Source organism: Artemia franciscana, chromosome 8 (assembly GCF_032884065.1).
Source record: "Artemia franciscana chromosome 8, ASM3288406v1, whole genome shotgun sequence".
NCBI classification, from domain to species: domain Eukaryota; kingdom Metazoa; phylum Arthropoda; class Branchiopoda; order Anostraca; family Artemiidae; genus Artemia; species Artemia franciscana.
Window position 1 is genome coordinate 423,464 of NC_088870.1, and position 24,812 is coordinate 448,275.

General features: G+C 37.3%; 1 protein-coding gene across 1 annotated transcript; it reads right to left on the minus strand.

The window, feature by feature from the left end:
• Positions 1-1,974: 1,974 nt before the first annotated feature.
• On the minus strand, positions 1,975-24,812 carry LOC136029852 (interferon-induced very large GTPase 1-like). The gene is made up of 2 exons (XM_065708307.1): positions 24,781-24,812; positions 1,975-6,712 (listed from the first exon to the last, which is right to left on the minus strand). The coding sequence occupies exon 2, from the start codon at positions 6,696-6,698 to the stop codon at positions 4,035-4,037; it is 2,664 nt and encodes an 887-aa protein (XP_065564379.1). The 5' UTR covers positions 6,699-6,712; positions 24,781-24,812; the 3' UTR covers positions 1,975-4,034.

Consider the following 24,812-nt stretch of genomic DNA (forward strand, 5'->3'; position numbering starts at 1 on the left):
TTAAATGTAAACAAGACGGGCATATAACAGTAATAAACATAAATCCAGATTCAGAAGTGGGCAGACCTTGAAAAATTCCCCAAATTTTGCTTCATCTAAGGATAAGTTCATTCACAAAACTTCAAGACGGTTCAGAAGAATTAATAAATCCTTCTTTTTATTATGTTTGCCACTAATAAAACTCAAAATGAACCTCGATCCCCTAAGAAAATTGTTAATTCGTCACCAAGGGTAATATCAGAAATGAAAGCTATTGGATTTGTTACATTTATTTTTTTTATCCTGATAAGTATTCTTTCATTCAGAAGAAAAATTCTACCTGATCCACAGATTCGGAACTCGTTGCTGACAACTTGAGATTTTCAAAGAACTTTTTTGTCTTCTCTCAAACTTCTTCAGCTAGCTGAGCCACAGTTCTTGATCTTACATTTACATTTATTTCTTTTATTCTGATAAGTATTCTTTCATTCAAAAAAACAAAAATTGTTAATATTGATAGCAAAGTTGTTTGTGCAAGACAAATATGGATTTTCTTTTTTCATTGAATGAAAAAAATACAGCTAAACGAAAATTTTTCTAGTTATTTTTAACAGTAAAATCCTTGTAGAATCAATTTTTTTTTGTTATAACACTCAACTGGAATTAACGTATCGGAGTGTTGGCGTAAATCTTTTCTTTTCCATTAGAAAGACAGGAAAGTCTATTAGCAGGAATTGTTATTACATGCTAAGTGACAGTCTTTTAATTTCAATATAGGACTGGCTTTGTATACACTTTAGCTGATGAAAACAATTTTGACAATCATCGCAAGAAAATTCCAGAAATGACAATGGTTTATAGGGATGGTATTTCAATCATATAATGTAAATAAAACTGCGTCAAAATTCCTTATTTCTACCCACGGTTGAAAAAGGAGAAGCAAATATATTTACCATTGATATGTGGTAATTCAAATAGCTTGGACCTTTGATCCATGTTTGATCCAATCAGACCAAACGATTAACAAATATAAAACTACCAATGAATAAACGGAGTATGAATAAAATTTTAAAGGAAAATATTTAACGAAAATTAAATAATGATTCAAAAGTTCAAAACGAGAAGAAATTAATTAACATTAGATGTCTTACGAAAAACATACAGAAATTACTATTGAAGAAGATATGAGACGGAATGTCAGCAAAAACTACACTGGAAAATGAAGCCGAACACACAAAACCGAAATTAAAAGCCAAACAACTAATACTAATAATAATTCACCACAGCTAAGCAAGCTCCTCCTCCAACCTAATATATTCAAGGCCTCCCTCTTTACACCCTCCCAAGAAGTTCCCATTTCATTCAAATCTTTATTTAAGACATCCTCCCACCCCAGACGAGGACCAAAGCCAAAAGCCAAATCAAACTTAAAGATAGAAGTTACAATAAAAAATGAAGCTTTGTGATGAAAAGTAAAGAGCATGTTTATTGACCAAAAACTACCCCCAGATTTTGAGTAATACACTGCCCCCCCCCCCACTAAATTTTCGTAAATTGGCATTTTTATATATGAAATGTCCAATTTTGATGGGCACCACAGTTTAGCTTTGGTGCCGTTTGGCGTTGCCGATTGTTTTATTTTATTTATTAGATGAGTATAAAATTATTTTTGTCTCTTTCGACTTCTTTCATCAAAAATGAGGATCTGTCTTAAGCCAAACCTGAAATGTCACATTGACGGACAGAGATAGAGGGTCCGCCGAAATGCGATTATAGATTCTGCCAGAACAGAAAAGGTCGAAAGAATGAGTCTATATGTAAAAGATTGGAAAGGTTTAAAGAAAATCGTATTTACTTAGTTTCAATAGACTTGGATATGATTAAATTGAAGATGGCCACAGCCCCCTCCCCCCTCCTTATTTTAGAGGAATGAAAAGTTAATACTATTGGTAATGGCCAGAATGAAAAACATACCCTATATTTACTTCATCACTCTTTCTCACATATAATATTTTATTAATCAAAAAGATACAAAAAAGGCCACTGGAAACGAAGTTGTTCGACTATGATAAAAATGAGTATGATTTCGCTTAATAGGGAAGAACCTCTAAGCTCAAAAAGATCCATTTAGATAGTTATTGCTCTGGAAAATCTTCATAAAAATCAAGTCTTCTTTTAATTTTACTTGTAACAACATCTAGATTTTCAGCTGGATCTACCGCATCAGAAGGGTTTACAGAATAGTATTTTGCAATCTCTACATTATATCTGCTGATTAAATACTGTCGATATTCTGATATGGGTTGAGTTCTATCAGGTTGAAGCCAAGTATTAAACTTCTTAGAAAAATCGGCATATCTACATTCTTCATCATTGTCTAGTGTGAATGTTTGATCTGGAGGACTTGTATTACAGGCATTATGACTCAATTTTTGGATTCCTGTGTAATGCCAACCTGTTAGGCCATCTGGCTGATGAAAACAATCATGGCAGCCATCATGAAATAACTCAAGAAAGCAAAAGCTTCTACAAAGAGGACATTTTTCCTGGCACGACGTACAAAATGCAGCGTCAAAAAGACAATTGTCCTGGAGTTGTAAGTAAACTGAATCTATAATCTTGTTTTTATCCATGGATGAAAATGAAGCAGCAAATTTATCTACAATGGCATTGATGTGTCTTAATTCGAATTGTATTGACATTTCTTCTAATTCTGTCCAGCCAAGTGCATGCATTTCTCTCCTTAATTCATCAGCAACGTAAGTGCTTTTAAAAATTTGGAAAGATTTGAAAAGATGAAAAAGATAAAAAGATTTTGATTTGGTTTCAACATCCACAGAAGCACTATCATATGTGTTCTTTAAACTTTTTTCCAGGAGAGACATGAATTTTTTCCATGTAAAATGCTTAAGTACTATGTCAACTTCCAAGCGGATCAATCTGCTAGTAGTTAGTTTTTTCAGCTCAACAGGATTGTCAATTAGCTGCAATATTTCAGCAATACCTTTTGATTCTACTTCTTCTATCAGATATAAATCCATATGGCCTTGCACATATTTTGGCGATTGAACCCAACGTTTTGTCCTTATGTTGGCCATAACAAGTGCTTCAACTTCGCTTTCAAAAGCCTTATAAGCGTGTCTCAAGAAAAAGTATTCGAATCGTGATGCCATCAGGTCTACATCCTCCAAACCCTTAGCAACGTCAAGAAAAAACCGTTTCATAGCCTCCTTCATAGACCCAAAACGCATGTAAACGGAATTCTCTTGCTCCCAATTAAGCTGAATATCTACAAAGATACTGACTACAAGATCATATGCCACTCTATGTATTCGTTTTCTTTCACATTTGCTCATGTTTTTATTTTGCCTCCTTATAAAGATTTCGATATCATTTATCACATTATGAACAACTGCATCACAGTAGAATTTTCTTCCATTCGCCACCCTAACAACCATGGGAATAACCATTTTTTCGATGGGATTTTTATCGGTCTAACCATGTGTGAACCATTCCAAAACAAGATCGATTAGATTCTTGGCCTTATTTTTGGATCCATTCCACAGTTTTCCCCATAAGGAGTTTTTTTCATTGTCACACAAGAGATCAATTCCAAGTCTTGCAATCGTTGAATTAGTTCTGTAGGCCTTCAAAACTGCATTTTGAACATCCATAGGAGGATTTTCCTCTTTAGCCCTTTTAACAATGTTACCAAAGATTCTATTAAACATTTCGATTAACTGTTCCTCAGCTTTTTCTTTCATATTCCCTGCTCTAAATTCTTCAGCAATTTCATCTCTCATTTCTCTTTCGTACTGTTTCACTTTTGCACCAAAAGTAAATTGATTTCGCAAAAACACTTCCAGTTTATGACACCATTGATTTGTTGCTGAGGAAATTGTGTCTTGAGCTTTCCTTGAAAATTCTGTTTTCCACTTTTGGTTTTGTTTTTCTTCAAACATAAGGTTAACATCTTCCTCAAATTTTTCACTTTGCGGCTTCATTTTCACCTCAAGTTCTTCAACATTTGCATGAATTTCTGTGAAGTTCATTGGTCATCCCTCTTGTAAGGAATAATCTTCCTTATATTTGTTTTTGAGAAGATTAAACTGCTCCTCGTACTCTTCATAATATTTTTTTCTGAAATTCTGATACTTATTTTCAAGTTCAGTGTAAGCATGTCTCTCAATGACAGTCTCAAAAGAAAGATCGAAGTCCGAATTATTCAAGCAGACCCAAACTAAAGATAAATATTGTTCAAGGTTTCCAAATTCACGGGCATTCCATCCCGACTGACTGACAACCTGTTTCTGAATATACTCCCGGAATTCAACCATTTTCTGGCTAAAATCTGTATTTGGAACATCAAGTGGTGAGTCTCCTTTAGAATTGCATCCAAAAACCCATATATCATGCTCGTTGGTTAACAACTGAGGAAATTTAATTGATGTATGCACATCTAAATCTCTAAGGGAATTCGTTTTTGTAAAAGATTCAACAAGGGTAGTCGATAGCTGGGAAAATGTGTTCTCAAGCTTTTTCTGGTTCTCCCCATCAGCCTTAACTTGATTGTAAGCTGCAAAAAATTTACAGCTAAGTATGCCCTCTCTTTCTTCTGCTAGCTTAGATCCTTTATAGGCTAATGCAACAATTGGCAGAATATCTTTCAATGCGTTGTCATTTTCGCCTTTTATTACAAGGATTGTTGCATCCGACGGCAGAACAGAGAGGGTAGCAATTTTGTTATCCCGTTTAATGCTGCCACAAAGACCTTTATGTTCTGGTGACCGGAGACCTTCTGAGTCAAAAATCAAAACATAATCATACTCTTGTCGCTCAATTGTTTCAACAAGGGTTATTGTAAGACCTCTTGTACATTGTCCAACACTAGCTGGAAGTCGAATACCAAACATAGTATTCAGCAATGTCGATTTTCCACTGCTTTGCTCTCCAAGAACAGACAATACAAAGATTTGTTTTTGGGGTAGCAAGGATTCCAGGTTTTTGAAAATAGCGGCAATCCATTCAACATTTAGCATATTTGCATCTCCATCATAAAGCTCTAAGGTTTCACCTCCTATTAAGTAAAACGCTGCCCTTTGGGGTAAATCTTCAAATTCTCCACTATTTCCTGACGAATAGAACAAAGAAATTTCCCTCCATAAGTGACGAAGGGAAAGAACAGCATTATTCCGATTCTCTTTTGCAACAGTCAGCTCTTTTCTGCTTAATTCTACCTGCTTCACATACTCAGAATCTGTTACAGACAGTTGTAGTCTTTGTGAAAACTTTGTTGTCTTGTCTCGCACCTCTTCAGCTAGTTGAGCCACAATTTTTGATTTCTTAATGTTATTTGCGATTGCATCATCAAGAACTTGAAGATGAAGCACCATTTCATCAATATTATTCTTACGAAGACCTTCCAAGAAATACATAATAAGAGGATCAGTTTTAGAACGTCGACTGAAGCGAAACTCGTGTTCTTCAATTATTTTCCGTTGTATGTCATTACGTTCATTGTTCTCCCCAATAGATTTCACCTCATTCAGTTGTTCCAGAAATGCACCTTCTTTTGCATAACTCTTCTGCAACAGAAGAATTTTTGTTCTGTATTCTTCCAAGCCATTCATCTGAGAAACTCTTAAGTACATTTCCCGTAAAATGTCCATTTCCATCCTTAAATATCCATTAGAAGAAAAGAGCGAATGCAATGGTGTTTCATGATATGTTGTTTCACGAAATATGGATAATAATTGACGACTCTGCTGAATTTCAACGAAATAGGTTAAGGAGCCTTCAATAAGGCAAAACGGACGAACACTTGAAATATTCTTCATATTTGAAAGGTTTGGAATCCAAACTGTGATGAACTTTGGAAGGGATGTTTCACCAGAATATTTACGAATAAAAGGAGATAATTTACTAAACTGAGAAGACATTTCATTCCCAACAAGTTCGTAGTCAACAAGGTCAGATTCAGATTTATATTCATCCTCGACAATGAGGTAGTCAACAAAATCAGTCAAGGAAGTCCAATACTGTTCAAAATTCCCCCAAATATGTATGACAATACAAGCTTCCTTTTTCTTGTTTCCTAGACAAACTAGGCCTTGACCAATCTCGATATTTGATGCATCGCCGGTGTTAAAAGAAGTTCTCAAATTAAAAAGACCTTCCATTATTTTTCCTGTATGACTATCGAAGTTCTTAACTTGGCTGATAAGTGCAATGCGTGGAAGCTTTAGATCTTCCCCAAGGAACACATCATCCTCTATTCTTTGCGTGATCCTAAGCAACTCTACGATTTCTAAGTTACATATCGGAATAGCATATCGTGATTCAAGCAAAAGTCTTAAAATATTTATATTATCTCGAAGTGAATAGCCGCTAAAAAGTTGACAAATATTAATGTTTTTAGACTTGTTTGTCTCTTTCATTACAGAAAAGAAGTCTTCCTCTTCAGTATCACAAGGATAACTAAAATCCAAATCTAGACGATGAAGAAGTCTATAGGGGACACTAGCTGTTGCAGGAGGACAGTCAAAGGTGAACAAACTGACTAGGTTCTCTTCCTTGAATGTCTGCTGAAGATCAATCCCTCCGTTTTCCCCATCACATTTACCCAAATGAAGAAATCGCTCTGATTTATGCACAGAGTTCCCATTGGTAGGATCTGTGCTTGTAATTCCGCTTGTATCTTTAAAATCTTCTCCATCCATTTTTGTTTGAAGACCTGCAAAAGAAAGGGCAATATTTTATTTTAACATCATAACATCTTTTTTTTACACTACGAAATAATGTCAATTTAAGACACGAAGCAAACCTTGTTATCACGCGGCCTCATATTGTTACGTGGTCTTTATACAAAAGCTGCTTTTACTAGTCTATATTTGAGCAAGACTTAACTTATGGGCAAAAATTATGACAATAGAATTACTTTGATAATTTCAGTTCAAATTAAAACTTAACTTTTTAGAAATTTAACGTTTTGAATTGTTTCATTGTTGTTATGCGAAACCTGACTGCACATCTAACTTCTCTAATCACAAGGAAAACCATGCCTTGGCTATTTTATGCCCTCAAAAAATTAACTTTTCATAGAGGAATGTTCCCAGGGAGACGAGTCGACGGTATCAGACCCCAAAAATCTGAAGTTTACCCAAATTTCTAAGTAATTTGTATTCAAGTTATTAAATAAAAAGTACTATTTTCATTATTCTCCCTCCCCAGAAAAAAATTCCTGGGTACTTGACCGATTGCATAATTGTTGAAATATTATCAATAAAACAATCGTTCTTAAAATGTCTCACAAACAGAAGCTTTTTTTATTTAGATATTTAAATACACCTCGCTGAAAAATTAAAAGCTTAGGATTGAAAAAATAAGAAAGTTGGTATGTATAGAGTTGCGTTTTACGCCAAAAATTTGATGTAATTTTAGCTGGTAAAATTTACGATATTTTTACAGTCCCTTGTCACTTGATTAAACGTTCAGTATAAGCACATTTTGCTTTAACTAATCAACAACGCCTTAACACCTACAAGCAAGTTTTTATGCGTGTAGTCAGCCAAGAAAAATTTATTTTTAGAAACTGGTTACGAGGTTTTTCTGAATATACAAAACCTTCCTGGAAGCTTAACTTCTCAGGCCCACTAAATTAAGTATCTCTTAAATTATCTACATACAAAGGATTAAATACATTGTTAAAATCGCACTGGTATTACAAACGTTACTCTGTACTCAAACACTTCTGAGTAATAGCAAAACAAAACATAAGAAGTCATGAACTCTTCATGATTACTACACTATAAAACCAACATTTTTTCTCTTTTCAGTTGCTTTTTGTGTGACAGAATTTTTGAATATTTCATTACACAGTAATACTTTTTATTGCCAAGTATCATCTACATCAAAACCCATACATAAAGCAATCTTGATCGATTGAATACCCATTTTTTCGTATTTTCTCTTTTGTATATCCCCCTCCCACATCTCGCCCATCAGAATAAAAAATATCATTATCCATTTAAAAAACTAAAAATTAATTTTAGTGCTCCTTTAGTTTCTTATATTTTCTATGGTGTGTGTATAACTGAACCCTCGTGTAACTGAGGCCCGTACTACTGGAACCACGTTTAATTCACGTAACTGAACTCTCGTGTAACTGGATCCCTGTTTAATAAATCCCCGCTTAACTTAATCCCATTTGACTGAACCCCCTTACAACTCAGCCACATTTAACTGAATCCTCGTTCAACTGAACCCCCGAATTAGCTCAAACATTGTGCAACTCAATCTCCATTTGAATCGAGCCCTGTTTGACTCAGCTCAACCCAAGGTCTAAGATTAAGTTTGAACTAGTGTTGATTAGAAGCTCAAAATTTGCTTCTCACTGCGTTCGCAGTTTCTAACTTATATTGCCCATCTTGCTATCCCCAGAACTTTTCCAAATTCAAAAAAAAACTTTTAGGAGTAGGTCTATTGCCAAAATCATTGCCCGATAAAATATTACTTGAGCCTTATTGCAAACTAGCAGCGTTCACGGTAGATCAATAAATTTCTTTATTTTTGATTAGATTCATCGGCAATTTTTTATGATGTTCATTTGAACTCTTAATCAACTTTCGATATTATCGTGGGCTTTCAAGTTTTGAGCCTTGTTATAGAATCCCAAGCAAAACATATCAAGTAATTTTCAACCCTCCTGCATAAAAATGGGTATGGTAGTGGGTGAGTCACATACTTTAAAGTGAAGTTTTTGGTTTGCTTCCGAGCTCAAACCTTCAGGATGCGTTGCCGAGAGGATAAGGCACCAAGGGAAACAAGTTTTAACGACTTCCAGACACAAGAGGTAAGAGAGTTGTTACCGATCCCACTTTCCTTTATAGAATATTACTATTTTGCAAGGACTGATGTGTGGATGTGCGTTTTACACAAATCAAACCATTGCTTTCTTTAAAACCAAGTCATTTTTATTCTATTAAATATTAATCTTACCAAGAGCTAAGAGCTCATATGGCACTTGATCCGATCCATGATCCGATCACCCACTCGTAAGTTAAAATATCCCTCATTTTTTCTACTTTTTCCGCTCTCTTAGGCCCCCCAGATGGTCGACTCGGGGATAACGACTTTATCAACTGAATTTGTGCAAGCCCTTGACACGCTTACCAATTTTCATTGTCCTAGCACGTCAACAAGCACCGAATTCGCCAAAGATCCCCCTAACTCCACCAAAGACAGCAGATCCAGTCCGGTTACGTCAATCACGTATCTTGGACATTTGCTCATTCTTCCCACCCTATTCATCCAGATCTCTCCGCTCTAAGCGTTTTCCAAGATTTCCGGTTTCCCCCTCAAACTCCCCCCAATGTCACCAGATCTGGTCGGGAATTAAAATAAAAGCTCTAAGACAAGAGTTACTTCTAAATATCGGATTTCATTAAAATCCGGCCACCCCTTCCTAAGTTAAAAATACATCAATTTTTTTAATTTTTCCAAATTAACTCCCTCCCCCCCCCCCCAACTCTCCCAAAGAGACCACATTCAGTCCGGTTATGTCAATCACGGATTTAGGACTTGTGGTTATTCTTCCCACCAAGTTTCATCCCGGTCTCTTCATTCGAAGCAGTTTTGCAAGATTTCTCGTTTCCCCCTCCAACTCCCCCGATATCCCCGGATATGGTCGAGATTTAAAATAAGAGTACTGAGACACAAAGTCCCAGAAAATATCGAATCTCATTAAGATCCGATCACCCATTCGTAAGTTAAAAATACCTCATTTTTTTCAGTTTTTCCTCTCCCTCCAGCTCCCCAGATGGTCGAATTGGAGAAACGACTATTGTCAAGTCAATTTTTGCAGGTTCCTGACACACCTACCAATGTTCGCCATCTTAGCACGTCCAGAAGCACCGAACTGCCCAAAGCACTGAAAATCCCCCCAGCTCCCCCAAAGAGTGCAGATCCATTCGAATTATGTCAATCACATATCTAGAGCTTGTGCTTATTCTTCCCATCAAGTTTCATCCAGATCTCTCCACTCTAAGCATTTTCCAAGAATTCCGGTTTCCAAAATTTATGTTTCCTCCTCCAGCTCCCAATGTCCCCAGATCCAATTCAAATTGAAAATAGAGCATCTGAGGCATAAGATCTTTTTATATATCAAGTTTCATTAAGATCCGATCACCCACTCGTAAAATAAAGATACCTTTATTTTCATGTCTTCCAAGATTTCCGATTTCCCCCTCCACCTCCCTCCGTTGTCACCAGATCTGGTCGGGATACTAATATAAGAGCTCTGAAGCACAAGATCCTTCTAAATATCAAATTTCATTAGGATCTGATTGCCCGTTCGTAAGTTAAAATACCTCATTTTTTCTAGTTTTTCCAAATTACCCCCCCCCCCCCCAACTCTCCCAAAGACAGCAGATCTGGTCCGGTTATGTCAGTCACGTATCTTGGACTTGTGCTTATTCTTCCCACCAAGTTTCATCCTGATCTCTCCACTCAGCGTTTTCCCAGATTTCCAGTTCCTTCCCCCCTAACTCCCCCGAATGACACTGGATCCGGTCAGGATTTGAAAGAAGAGATCTAATTTACGAGGTCCTTCTAATATGAAACTTCAATAAGATTCGATCACTCCTTCGTAAGTTAAAAATACCAATTTTTTTCTAATTATTCAGAATTATCCCCCCCCCCCGACTCCCCCAAAGAGAGCAGATCCGTTCCGCTTATATCTGCTTATCTAGGACTTATGTTTATTTTTCCCGCCAAGTTTCATCCCGATCCCTCCACTCTAAGCGTTTTCCAAGATTTTAGGTTTCCCCCTCCAACTTTCCTCAGTGTCACCGGAAACGGTCGGGATTTAAGATAAGAGCCCTCTTCAACCCCCCTCCCCCAGATGTTAGAATCAGGGAAGCAACTAAATTCTAATTGAATCTGGTCTGGTCCCTGATACGCCTGCCAACTTTCATCGTCCTAGCTTATCTGGAAGTGCCCGAACTAGTAAAACCGGGACAGACAATCAGGTACACTCCCCCCTGATTGTCTGTCCCGTATCTGGTCCGGATACGGGACAGAAGGGTATCTGGTCCGGTTATGTCAGTCACGTATCTTGGACTTGTGCTTATTCTTCCGAAGAAGTTTCATCCTGATCTCTCCACTCTAATTGTTTTCCAAGATTTCTGGTCCTCGCCCACTCCCCCCAATGACAATGGATCCGGTCGGGATTTAACATGAGAGATATGAGTTACGAGGTTCTTCTAAATATGAAATTTCATAAAGATCCGATCACTCCTTCGTAAGTTAAAAATACCTCATTTTTTCTAATTTTTTAGAATCAACCCCCCCCCCCCCAAACTCCCCCAAAGAGAGCGGATTCGTTTCTTTTATGTCAATCACGTATCTAGGACTTGTGCTTACTTTTTCCAGCAAGTTCCATCCCGATCCCTCGATTCTAAGCGCTTTCCAAGATTTTAGGTTTCCCCCTCCGACTCCCCTCAATGTCACCGAATTCGGTCGGGATTTAAAATAAGAGCTCTGAGACACGAGGTCCTTCTAAATATTAAAAAATTTCATTTAGATTCGATCACCCGTTCGAAATTTAAAAATACATCATTTTTTCTAATTTTTCCGAATTAACCATCCTTCCACTCCCCCCCCCCAGATGGTCAAATCGGGGAAGCAACTGTTGCTAATTTAACCTGGTCTGGTCCCTGATACGGCTGCCAACTTTCATCGTCCTAGCTTATCTGGAAGTGCCTGAACTAGCAAAACCGAGACAATTAGGTGCCCCCCAAACTCCCCCAAATAGAGCGGATTCGGTCCGGTTATGTCAGTCACGTATCTTGGACTTGTGCATATTCTTCCCACCAGGTTTTATCCCAATCCCCCCACTCTAAGCGTTTTCCTAGATTGTTATGTTTCCCCCTCCAACTCCCCCCAATGACACCGGATCCAGTCGAGATTTAAAATAAGAGCTTTGAGACACGATATCCTTCTAAATATTAATGTTCATTAAGATCCGATCACCCGTTCGTAGGCTAAAAATATCTTATTTTTTCTAATTTTTTCGAAATAACCGTAAATACCAAGTGCCATAAAAAGTAAGTTCCAAATTAGAGACCAGAATGAGTGTTGAGCTGCACGAGCGTTCGGTTAGACAGGAACTGAGCTGCGCGACGGTTCAGTTTCACAGGGCTGAGTTGCACGGGGGATGAGTAGCATGAAAGCTCTGTTGAATTGGTTAGAGTTCTGTTGCATGAGGGTTGAGTTACAGGGAGTTAAAGCTGCACGAGGGTCCAATTACATGGGTTCAGTTACAATGGAAAAATAATCCATGTAATTTGACTAGATTTGGTTCTGTTTTTGGATTAGTCCATGGAGTGAAGTCGTATCTAACCTAAAGTCTACCCTAACCGTCTAAAAATGGTTTGGTGGGTGAAGGTTCATTCTAGCTTACATGTTTATCCTTATGTTCTTTTTACCTCTTGGAAGAGATTACGCAGTACAAGAGCCGTCAATTGTTTTAGACAAAAAATGACTATTTTAGCTAAACAAGGAGACATTTGCACGGCCAAACTTGTCTGTGGCAAACATATCTTCCAGCAATGAAAAATATTATAAATTATTTTTCGATATTTTATTACTTTCGCCGATTCTTGGCCAAATTGATCTATAACCGTCCATGAATAAATTAGCAACATAAAAAACAAATGAGCAGACATTACAATGAAGAATTTATATCATTTCATTTTTCTCTACCATGCTAGAATTAATATGACTAAATGACCTTTTATTTTGTTGGGTTCAGCTGAACGGGGGTTGAGTTACTCGAGTCTTGTCCATATTTCCTGGCCGACATTACCACTTTTGAGAAGAATGGACCTGGGTGGTTTTTCGGAACGGATGGAGAAATTTTTATAGAACACAATAAATCAGGGAAATACATAGTTTTCCCAAATACAATAAGCCCTTTCCCCTTGAATTTTGTAGCTCCTATAATCGCTCATTGGTGGATCGAGAGATGCACAGGATAACATCAAACAAAATCAAATGGTAGACCTTCTACCAAAATGGAACGTTCTTGTACATCATTTTCTGTCGAAACGGATAGTGGCAAATGGACATGAAATTACAGAAATCCACAAAACGCTCTAATTCGATCAAAAACAGCACATGAAAACATTTAAACCCCGTTGTAAAAAAAAAGTCGAAAGCTGAATCAAAACTTGAAAACCACATTTTTAAACTGATTTTCAATTTACCTTTAGGAAAATGTGCAAATCTTATCACAGATTTTGTACCAGATTCAGACAAATATGCAGAAATCGTTGCCGATCCAAATTTCAAGTCGTTTAGTCATAGGTTCAGACATGGTAGTTTAGCACCAGGAAACAAGAACCAAGAGCTCGTACGGCACTTGTGACGAGGTCAAAAGAGCCAAGAGCTTCTTCACACCAAGTTTCAGTACGATCTCTCCACTCTAAGCGTTTTCCAAGATTTCTGGTTTCCCCCTCCAACTCCCCCCCCCAATGTCATTGGATCCGGTTGGAATTTAAAGTATAAACTCTGAGACAAGATGTTCTTCTAAATATCAAATTTCATTAAGTTCCGATAACCCATTCGTAAGTTAAAAATACCCATTTTTTCTACTTTTTTCGAATTAACTGTCCTTCCACTCCCCCGAGATGGTCAAATCGGGGAAGTGACTATTTCTAATTTAATCTGGTCGGGTCACTGATACGCCAGCCGACTTTCAGCGATCGCTATATTGATCACGTATCTAGTTTCAAATCTTCTTCATGTAAAAATTAGGGTGGTCCGTGATTTGAACTTGAGACCTCTCGCACCCTAAGCGAGAATCATACCAATATACCACAAGCATACTTAGAAGAACAATCATTTGTTTTATAGGCAAATAAAATTCTTCTCAACTATCTTGTTCAATCCCTCCCCCCAGATAGTCAAATAGGTTAAGAGGCTATTTCTAATTTAATCTAGTCTGGTCCCTGATACGCCTGCCAACTTTTATCTTCCTATCTTATCTGGAAGAGCCCAAAATAGCAAATGCCTCTAACTCCCCCAAAGAGAGCGGATCCAGTCCAGTTATGTCCATAGGACATATCTAGGACATGTTCTTATTCTTCCCACCAAGTTTCATCCCGATCTCTACACTCGAGGGTTTTCCAAGATTTCCGGTTTTTTCCTCAAACTCCCCCCAACATCAACAGATCCAGTCGGGATTTGAAATTAAGAGCTCCAAGACACAAGATTCTTCTAAATATAAAATTTCATCAAGATCTAATCACCCTTTCGTAAATTAAAGATACGTCATTTTTCTAGTGTTTCAGAATTACCCTCCCCCAAACACCCCCAAAGAGAACCAATCCAGTCTGGTTATGTCAATCTTGTATCTAGAACCACCAAGTATCATCACGATCTCTCCACTCTAAGTGTTTTCCAAGATTTCCGGTTTCCTCCTCCAACTCCCCCCAATGTCAACGGATCTGTTCAGGATTTTAAATAAGAGCCCTGAGACAAAAGGTCCTTCTAAATATTAAATTTCATTAAGATTCAATCACCCGTGCGTAAGTTAAGAATACCTCATTTTTTCTAATTTTCCCGAATTACCGAATCAGGTCCCCCCCCCCAACTCTCCCAAAGAGAGTGGATCTGGTCTGGTTATGTCAATCACGTAACTAGTACTTAATGTTTATTCTTCCCAGCAAGTTTCATCCCAATCTCTCCACTCTAGCCGTTTTCCAAGATTTCTGGTCCCCCCCCCAACGACACTGGATCCAGTCAGGATTTAAAATAACAGGTCTGAGTTACGAGGTCCTTCTAAATATCAAATTTCATTAATATCTGGTCACTCGTTCATAAGTTAAAAATACCTCATTTTTCTAATTTTTCAGAACCTCCCCCCCCCCCAAACTCCCCCAAACAGAACGAATCCGTTCCGGTTATGTTAATCCCGTATCTTGAACTTGTGCTTATTTTTCCACCAGGTTTCATCTCGATCTTTTCGCTCAAAGCGTTTTCCAAGATTTCAGTTTTCCCCCTCCAACTCCCCCAATGTCACCAGATCCAGTCCGGATTTAAAATAAGAGTTCCGAAGCACGATATACATCTAATTGTCAAATTTCATTAACATCCAATCACCCATTCTTGAGTAAAAAATACCCAATTTTTTCCGAATTAATGATCCCCCCACTCCCCCAAGATGTTTGAATCGAAAAAAGGACTATTTTCAAATTAATCTTGTCTGGTCCCTTATACGCCTGCCGAATTTCATCGTCCTAGATAATCTGGGAGTGGCCAAACTAGCAATACCGGGACAGACAAACCAACTGACCGACAGAAATTGCAATCGCTTACATGTCACTTGGTAAATACCAAGTACCATAAAAACGTCGTGCTAAGAGAAAGGTAGATCATTGTGCTTAAGCCTCAGTGTCAGCTAACCGTCAACAACACAAAGGATCAATGAGCGAATTCTCTCAGGGGACTAGCTGACTAGAGGACATCATCAGTGGTTTGACTATGAAATTTGATTGAAAATGCTATACACATAAATTATGCTATACACAAGAATGTTCACGCTCCTGATGCGTTGTTGTTTTTCATTCCTTTTTCCCCTTTTCACAAAAATTAATTAAAGAATTAAAAATCAAAATATAAAATTGCTTTCAAATCGTATACAACTTTAAGATCTTTAGCAAAAATAAAAAAAAAAGAACTAAGAGCTCATGTGGCACTGGTGACGAGGTCAGAAGAGCCAAGAGCTCATATGGCATGAGCTCTAGCCAAATTCTAAGAATCAATAGATTGATTTAAAAGGAAAATGAGAGGCTTAATGCCGGTCGGGATTTAAAATAAAAGCTCTGAGACACGAGGTCCTTCTAAATGTCAAAATTCATTAAGATTCGATCACCCATTTGTAAGTTAAAAGTACTCCATTTTTTCTAATCTTTCGTCTCCTTTCGGAACCCCATATAGTCGAATCTGGGAAAACCACTGGTATCAAGTCAATTTGTGCAGGTTCCTGACACACCTACTAATTTTCATCGTCCTAGCACATTCAGAAGCACCGAACTCGCCAAAGCACTGGCCCCCCTAACTCCCACAAAGAGAGAGGATCCAGTCAAGTTACAACAATCACGTATTGATGAAACGTGGTTATTCTTCCCACCAAGTTTCATCCCGATTTCTCCACTCTAAGCGTTTTCCAAGATTTCTGGTTTCCCCCTCCAACTCCCCCCAATGTCACCAGATCTGGTCTGAATTTAAAATAAGAGCTTTGAGACATGAGTTCCAGGTAAATATCGAATTTCATTAAGATCCGGTCACCCGTTCGTAAGTTAAAAATACCTCAATTTTTCTAATTTTTCCGAATTAACACCCACTCCCCCAACGAGAGCGGATTCAGTCCGGTTATATCAATCACGTATCTTGGACTTGTGCTTATTCTTCCCACCAAGTTTCATCCCGAACTCTCCATTCTATGCGTTTTCCAAGATTTCCCGTTTCCCCCTCCAGCTACCGCCAATATCACCAGACACGGTCGGGATTCAAATAAGAGCTCTGAGACACGAGATCCTTCTAAATATCAAATTTCATCTAGATCCAATCACCCATTCGCAAGTTCATTTTTTCAATTTTTGCTCTCCCTCCATTACCCCAGAGGGTTGGGGAAACAACTGTTATCGAGTCAATTTGTGCAGGTCCCTGACATGCCTACCAATTTTTATCGTCCTAGTATGGTAAGAAACACGAACTCTCCAAAGCACTGAGCCCCCCCCCCACTCCCCCAAAGAGAGTGGATCCAGTCCGGTTATTTCAATCACGTATCTAGGACTTGTGCTTATTCTTCTCACCAAGTTTCATCCCGATCTCTCCACTCTAAGCGTTTTCCAAGATTTCCGGTTTGCCCCTCCCACTCCCCCCAATGTCACCGGATCCGGTCAGGATTTAAAATAAGAACTCTGAAGCACGAGACTCTTTTAAATATTAAATTTCATTACGATGAGATCACCCGTTCGTAAGTTAAAAATGCCTCGTTTTTTCAAATTTTTTCGAATTAACCGTCCCTCCACTCCCTCCCGCCAGATGGTTGAATCGGGGAAGATACTATTTTTAATTTAATCTGGTTTGGTCCCTGATACGCCTGCCAACTTTCATCGTCCTGGCTTATCTGGAAGTGCTGGAACTAGCAAAACCGGGACCGATAGACCGACAGAAATTGCTATCGCTATATGTCACTTGGTAAATACCAAGTGTTATAGAACAAGTTTTTCTACTAAAAGTAAGGAGTAATATCAAAACTTAAGACCATTATAAATTACACCGTATGTGAGGGGTGCTGCCCCTTCATCACTATCCCTCTCTTCATGCTAAAGTTTTTTCAGTAGTTTTAGAAAAGTTTCTGATTCTAATTACATCACGATTGTGATTCAAGTATTGATCTCGAAGAGCTGGAACAAAAGGTCGAACTTTAAGCGTAAAGATCGGAGTATTGAGGAGTGGGCGACTCCCTCATATACAGAATAATATCTGTTCGATTGAAACTTTAATGTTGCTCCTTTGTTTCAGTAGAAAAAAGCTTCTTTTTTAAAATTTAATTTCTGATCGTTTTTCAAATAATGGCAGGAAATTCCTCTCCCCCTCCTTGAAAAATCCCCCCACAGAAATTTCTCCGTAGAAAGTTTCCTGGCCTCCAACCGCCACCCCTCCTCCTTCACACACACACATACCCAAAAAACATTTAATCTTTTTGAGCCAGAAAACGATCAATGTAAGATTAAAACCAATAATATACCCAACATCAAATCAGCCCCCTTCACCATTATACTAACAATTATGGTCAAAGCATAGGCAATTTTGATCATTTACAGTACTTGCCTCAGGGGTTGTGAAGGTTATATTATGCCTGAAAAAATATTTTGAACCTTTCGACAATTTTGAACAAAAAGACGATCGTAAAATTACATCCGATGTTTCTTGAGTTACGGAGCAAGAAGACAGCAAAAAAGGCTTTAGAATGGGGCTGGGTCCCCTTCGACCACTTTCAATTCTTAAAAGGTACTAAAACTTTCAATTTCCTATATAACCAGCCCACTCTCAAACTTCTACAACTACTTCTTTAATAAGGTGTCCAGGTGAAAAAAAAAATAAAACAACAAAACAACAAAACAAATAAAATAATACACCGCTGGAATATGGCTCTTCAATACAGACAGTTCCCGAGCGCTACCTATGATTCAAGAGGTTAGAAAATCATTAGGCAAAAAACAACAAAAACCAGTTGGGTTGGCTAACTCTTAAGTATCCAAACATCCAAACCACCATAGTTGTAATACTCGAAATACTTCCAAAGAAGAACTTCAAACTTGTTGTAAACGATTGTATGAATTTTTGAAAAGTTAAACTAAGCCGTCCGTGATCTTATAATGAAAAAAAAACACTTTTCATGCTGATTCCAAATAAAAGTAATTCACTAAGATCAATGTTACACATCAAAAGCAGTGAGGCTGAGAAATCTAGTTAGATTTTCAAAAAGGGGAGAAAACAACCCCAAAAGGTCAAGCAGTATTAATTAAAATCAAACCATCAAATTCAGCATATCAGATAATCCTACTTTGAGGTTTCAAGCTCCTACCTACAGAATTTTGTTATTTTTTGCCAGAACAAAGATCACGGATGTTTGTTTACTTCTCTGTTCTTTCCCAGGGGTGATGTGATCGTATCAAATTAACAGTCTTAAAAGATCAAGAGAAGGCTCATTTGAAATTAAAAGTTCTAGTGCCCTTTCCAAGCGACCAAAGAGTTTGGAGGGCAATTAGCTCCATTTCCACGCACCCTTTCGCTTAATGACATCTGTTCTTAATTTTGAGATAGCTCCAATAAGTATTCCTCCGGGGATGACTGACCCCCACCTCCCGCAGACCCTGGGGAAAGGCATATAAATTATGCCATTTGCCAATTGCATCCTCATAGAAGGCCATATGCTATTGAGAAAGAGCCTATGCAACAAATTTTCTGAGGGGGAAATTTCTACAATGGAAGGGGGAATTTTCAGCGATGGAAGGGAGATTCCACAAGGGGAAAGATTTTCCTCAATGAGGAAAGTTTCCGAGTGGACATTTTACACGAGGGGAAGGGCTGTAAGTCATTCTATTTATTCACTGTTTACATATAGTTTTGTTATTGGGAAATATACGGAAATTTTTATAGAGCTTTCTTTAAAAAAAAAGAAACAAAAATCACACCATCAGATTCAGCATATCAGAAAATGCTAGCAAGGAGGTTTCAATCTCCTATCTACAAAAACAATTATTTTTTCTTTTTCTTTTTTTTTCAGAAGGATTGTCACGGATGCTTGTTTACTTGTTTTTTCGCCTAAGAGTGATCGTACCAAAATAGCACTAAAAGATCAGTAGAAGGCTCATTCGGACGTAAATTCAAAGTTCTAGTGCCCTTTCCAAGAGACCAAAAAGACAGGAGGGTAACTGGCTCCCTTCCACGCCCCCCTTTTCCCCAATGACATTCATACAAATTTTAAGATAGCCATTTAGTGCAGTAGAGAGAAAGATCCAATATATATGCCTCTAGGGATGACATGACCCCCCCCCCCCCATAGCCCCTGGGGAAATGGCTATAAACTATGCAATTTGCCCATTGCTTGTACAGAGAAGACCGTCTGATAATGGGAAATAGTCTATACAAAAAAGTTTTCGGAGAGAATTTTCTTCTAGGAAAGAGGAATTGCACACGGAGAAAAATTTCCGGGAGGAAGAAAGTTTCCGAAGGAAATTTTTACACGGGGGGAAAGGGATTTTATTCGATTTGCTCATTGTTTACATACAGTTTTTGTGATAAGGAAATATACTGTAACTTTTCTGTTTTAACTTTTTACGGGGAAGGAGGTATTTTCCGGATAAATTTTCCACAGAGTGTGGGATTATCCAGCGAATATATTTTCCACATAGTGTTGGGGAAACTTCCAGCATGATTTGCAAGAAGTCAAAAAATCAAATAAAAAGTTGGTAGTTAAGTGTTATAACGACCACACCAAAGAAGTCAAGTTCGGTTAATCACAATAAAAGACATAAAAATATGATGAAAATATAATACTTTAGTAACAAAATTATGGAAACTACAACTGAAAATTATGCAAAGCAGGCCGCCAGGAACGCATTATATTAAATACCCAATATAACCACCTCTATATATGATTAAATAAAAAAAACTAGTTTTTTTAACTGAAAGTGAGGAGCGACAGTAAAACTTAAAACGAACAAAAATTACTCCGTGTATGAAGGGGCTATTCCCTTCTCAACGTCCCACTCTTTACGCTAAAGTTTGACTCTTTCTCTGAATTCTACTTTATTAAACAGTAAAAAATTTTAGCGTGAAGAGCGGGGTGTTGAGAAGGGAACAGCCCCTTTTATACACAGAGTAATTTCTGTTCATTTTAAGTTTTAATGTCGTTTCTTACTTTCAGTTAAAAATTTGAATTAATGCATGTTTGATTTTGGCTCTCCGCACATAAATTATTAAAATGAAATTTGCATTTTAATTCTTTTTTTGGGTAAATGGCTTTCTCTTAGTTTTGATCAGACGCTTTTGAGAAATAAGGGGTGGGGAAGGAGACCTAGTTACCCTCCAATTTTTCGGTTACTTAAAAAGCAACTAAAACTTTTAATTTTTAACGAACGTTTTTATTAGTAAAAAATATACGTAACCTAAGAATTAACTTACGTAACAAACTTTTATATTACTATATTTTTATTATGTATATGAGGGGGTTTGTACCCTCGTTAATACCTCGCTCTTTACACTAAATCTTAAGCTTTGTCCCAATTCTTTAAGAATAACCCCTGAATCAGAAACGCCATAGAATAAATAGTTAAAATTATTAAAAATGCTTTAGCATAAAGAGCGAGGTATTTATCTCCTGCTAAATACCTCGCTCTTTATGCTAAAGTATTTTTAGAACCCCTCATATGCGTAATAATCTCTGTTCGCTTTATTTTTTAATGCTACTCCTTCCTTTCAATTGGAAACACTTTTTCATGTTTATTTTTATAATAATGCTAGAAAATCCTGCGCCCTTTTCATTGAATTTCTCTTACCCCATGACATATTCCTCCAAGGAAAGATCCTCCCACATAGCCCCCTCCCCTCGACCCCATCCCCCTCCCAAACCAGAAAAATCCCCCTGAAAACGTCTGTACACTTCCCAATAACCATTACTGTATGTAAACACTGGTAAAAATTTGTAACTTGCTGCCCCTCCCCCAAGGACTATGGGGGGGGGGGTAAGTCATCTCCAAAGACATAGTTATTATGGTTTTCAACTATGCGGAAAAAATGGCTCATTTTGGGGATATGCATCCTAGATATGGAGGAACAAAATCTCAAAATTTTGATCCGTTGACTTTGGGGGAAAATGAGCGTTGGAGGGGGCCTAGGTTCTCTCTAATTTTTTAGGTCACTTGAAAAGGGCACTAGAACTTTTCATTTCCATTAGAATGCTCTTGCTACACTATATATATATATATATATATATATATATATATATATATATATATATATATATATATATATATATATATATATATATATATATATATATATATATATATATATATATATATATATATATATATATATATATATATATAAATACGTTGTCTGTGTGTCTGTCGAGTGACGTAAGGTTTGTGTGTCGACTGATGTCATGTTTGTCGACTGATGAAATTACAGACCGGGACATCGGGACACAAATGACGACCGGGACACCGGGAATATAAATGACGACCGGGACATTCAAAGAGAAAGCGACCGGGACACAAGGAATGTTCGATTAGCAATCACCATCAACAAAGCACCGGGACACAAATGACGACCGGGACACAGGGAATATGAATGACGACCAGGACACTCAAAGAGAAATTACAGACCGGGACACCGGAACACAAATGACGACCGGGAATGTAAATGACGACCGCGACACTCAAAGAGAAATTACAGACTGGGACAACGAGACACAAATGACGACCGGGACACAAGGAAACAACTACAACGGGGACACCAGGGGGCATAGGGGGATATATAAATGACGATGGGGACACAGGGAATGTTCGATTAGCAATCACCATCAACAAAGCTCAAGGGCAATCATTAGAATAATGAGGTATAGATCTGAATACAGATTGTTTTTCCCATCGACAATTATTTGTTGCATGTTCAAGAGTCGGTAAACCTGACAATCTATTTATATGCACAGACAATGGGAGAGCCAAGAATGTTGTATATTCGCAAGTTTTGCGTAGTTAAAAATATATATATATCTATCTATATTCACAGGTGGGACACAGGGACACAACTACAATGGGACGTAACGACTTACGCGCTCGGGGGGGGGGCCGAAGCGCCACCCCAACATAACAATATTTTGTTATGACGATGACGTCATTAAAAGTATTTAAGAAAATCGTGCAAAGACAAATTTTTAATTGTAAGAAGATCGTGGACGGAAAAATGTTTAATTGTAAAATTACTGAAGAACCTACAATGGCAACAGCCGAGGAAGCTGCTCAAAGAGTCTATGCCAAAAAACTTTCGGCTGATAGAGAAAGTAAGAAAAGAAAGCGTGCCGAGGAATCACAAGAACAGCAAAAAAACAGGCTTGCGGCTAAAGAACGCAAAACCGCGCAGTTAGATGAAAATCCACCTGGACAGCGAGAGTCAAAACATATCACAAATGAAAATGATAGCGATGATGATTGGGTTTGGGATTTTGACTTGGATAAGGTCATCAATGCCTACCAGATTTTAGTTTAAAAAAAAAAAACAAAGGTTCGGCGATATGTATTTCATAGTGACGCTGAAAAATAAAGAAGAAAAAGAAAACTGAAAAAAGAAAAATGGTAAAAATCTAAAAAAAAAACTAAAAAGAAAAAACACTCAAAGAGAAATTACAGACCGGGACACAAATGACTACCGGGACAGAGGGAATACAAATGACAACCGGGACACTCAAAGAGAAATTACAGACTGGGATACCGGGACACAAATGATGACCGGGACACAGGGAATATAAATGACGACCAGGACACAGGTATTTAAGAATATCGTTCAAAGACAAATTTTTAATTGTAAGAAGATCGTTGAAAGAGAAATTTCTAATTGTAAAATGACTGAAGAACCTACAATGGCAACACCCGAGGAAGCTGCTCAAAACGAATGTATTCAAACCGAAGTAGCTGAGTTGGTAAAGCGTTATGTTTCAGGTTCTAGGTCCAAGAGGCTATAGGTTTGAACCTTGGCTTTAGCATTAATACAAAAAAAAAACTAAAAAGAAAATACAAAAAAACTAAAAAAGCTAAAAACAAAAAAAAACAAAAAAAGGTAAAAAACTAAAAACTAAAAAAGAAAAAAAAAAACTAAAAAAAGGTAAAAACTACAAAAAAAAAACTAAAAAGAAAAAAACTAAAAACTAATAAAAAAAACTAAAAAAAACTAAAAACTGAAAAAGAAAAAAAACTAAAAAAAGGAAAAAAACTGAAAAATAAAGGAGAAAAAGAAAACTAAAAGCCAGGACAGAGGGAATATAAATGACGACCGGGACACTCAAAGAGAAATTACAGACTGGGACACTGGGACACAAATAACGACCGGGACACAGGGAATGTTCGATTAGCAATCACCATCAACAAAGCTCAAGGGCAATCATTAGAATAATTAGGTATAGATCTGAATACGGATTGTTTTTCTGAATACGGATTTGAATCTTATGGCGTAATTATTGTTAAGGTTCATTGACTTTTAGGGGGTGTTTTTTTCTTTTAAAAAAGATCAAGCAAATTTTCTCAGGCATGTACCTTTTGATGCGTAATGCTAAACTTAATGAATGTTACATATTTAAAATCGAAATATTAAGCTGATTCTTTTGATATTCATGCGCAGTCTATAATTTTTGGACTTTTTTTTAACAAATGGCTATCTGAAAAATTCTATAAGATGTACTTCGGGAAAATACGACGTGTGGGAGGGGTAGCCGTCTTCAATGGTCAAGGGTCAAAGTACTCGTGGTAGGTAATTAGTACAATCAAACTTGCGTATTTTCAAAAACAGCCCCTCCTCCAAAAGCTATCCAATTTATGGGAAAGTTTTTATCAATGCCTGGGTACCCAACTTCCTCTAAACTGTACTTTCAAGCTTCTAACTGCAAAAATACAAATTTCATAATTTTTGCGAGCAAAGGGAGTGTATTTGTTTTTTGTTTGTTTTGTTTTTCCTCACAATCATGATTCCAGGACATTAAAAAAATGAGATAATTGTCGATGTTGGGAAGTCTGAAAATGTACCTTTGTACATTGTACTTTGTACAAACTTATACACCAAAATAGATTATTATATTCAAAGAATAAAAAAAGACACTGTGTGGTATGATCTATGGTTATTTCTAGGTCCCAGGTGATAGTCCCAGGTGATATTTCCACTTTCTTCTGGCTAATTTATGTTGTGACCTACAAATTTACTTCTAGGTTGCATGAAATCAAAAGATCAAAAGATAATAACAACGGTTTTAGATATGATTTATTTTCCAACTCATTTATCTCAACTTTTTTCACTCATAAACGATCATTTTCACTCATAAACGAACAAAATACGCTGCCTTTGCAACACTTCCCATGGCGAGTATGAACCCCCTCCCAACTAGATCCCTAAGAACGTGCCTATACTTAGTAAGACCCCTATAAACTCCTCTTCTGTAAAAACAAATTAACTCACTCAGAGATAAATGTATGTGCTCTGTCCGACAC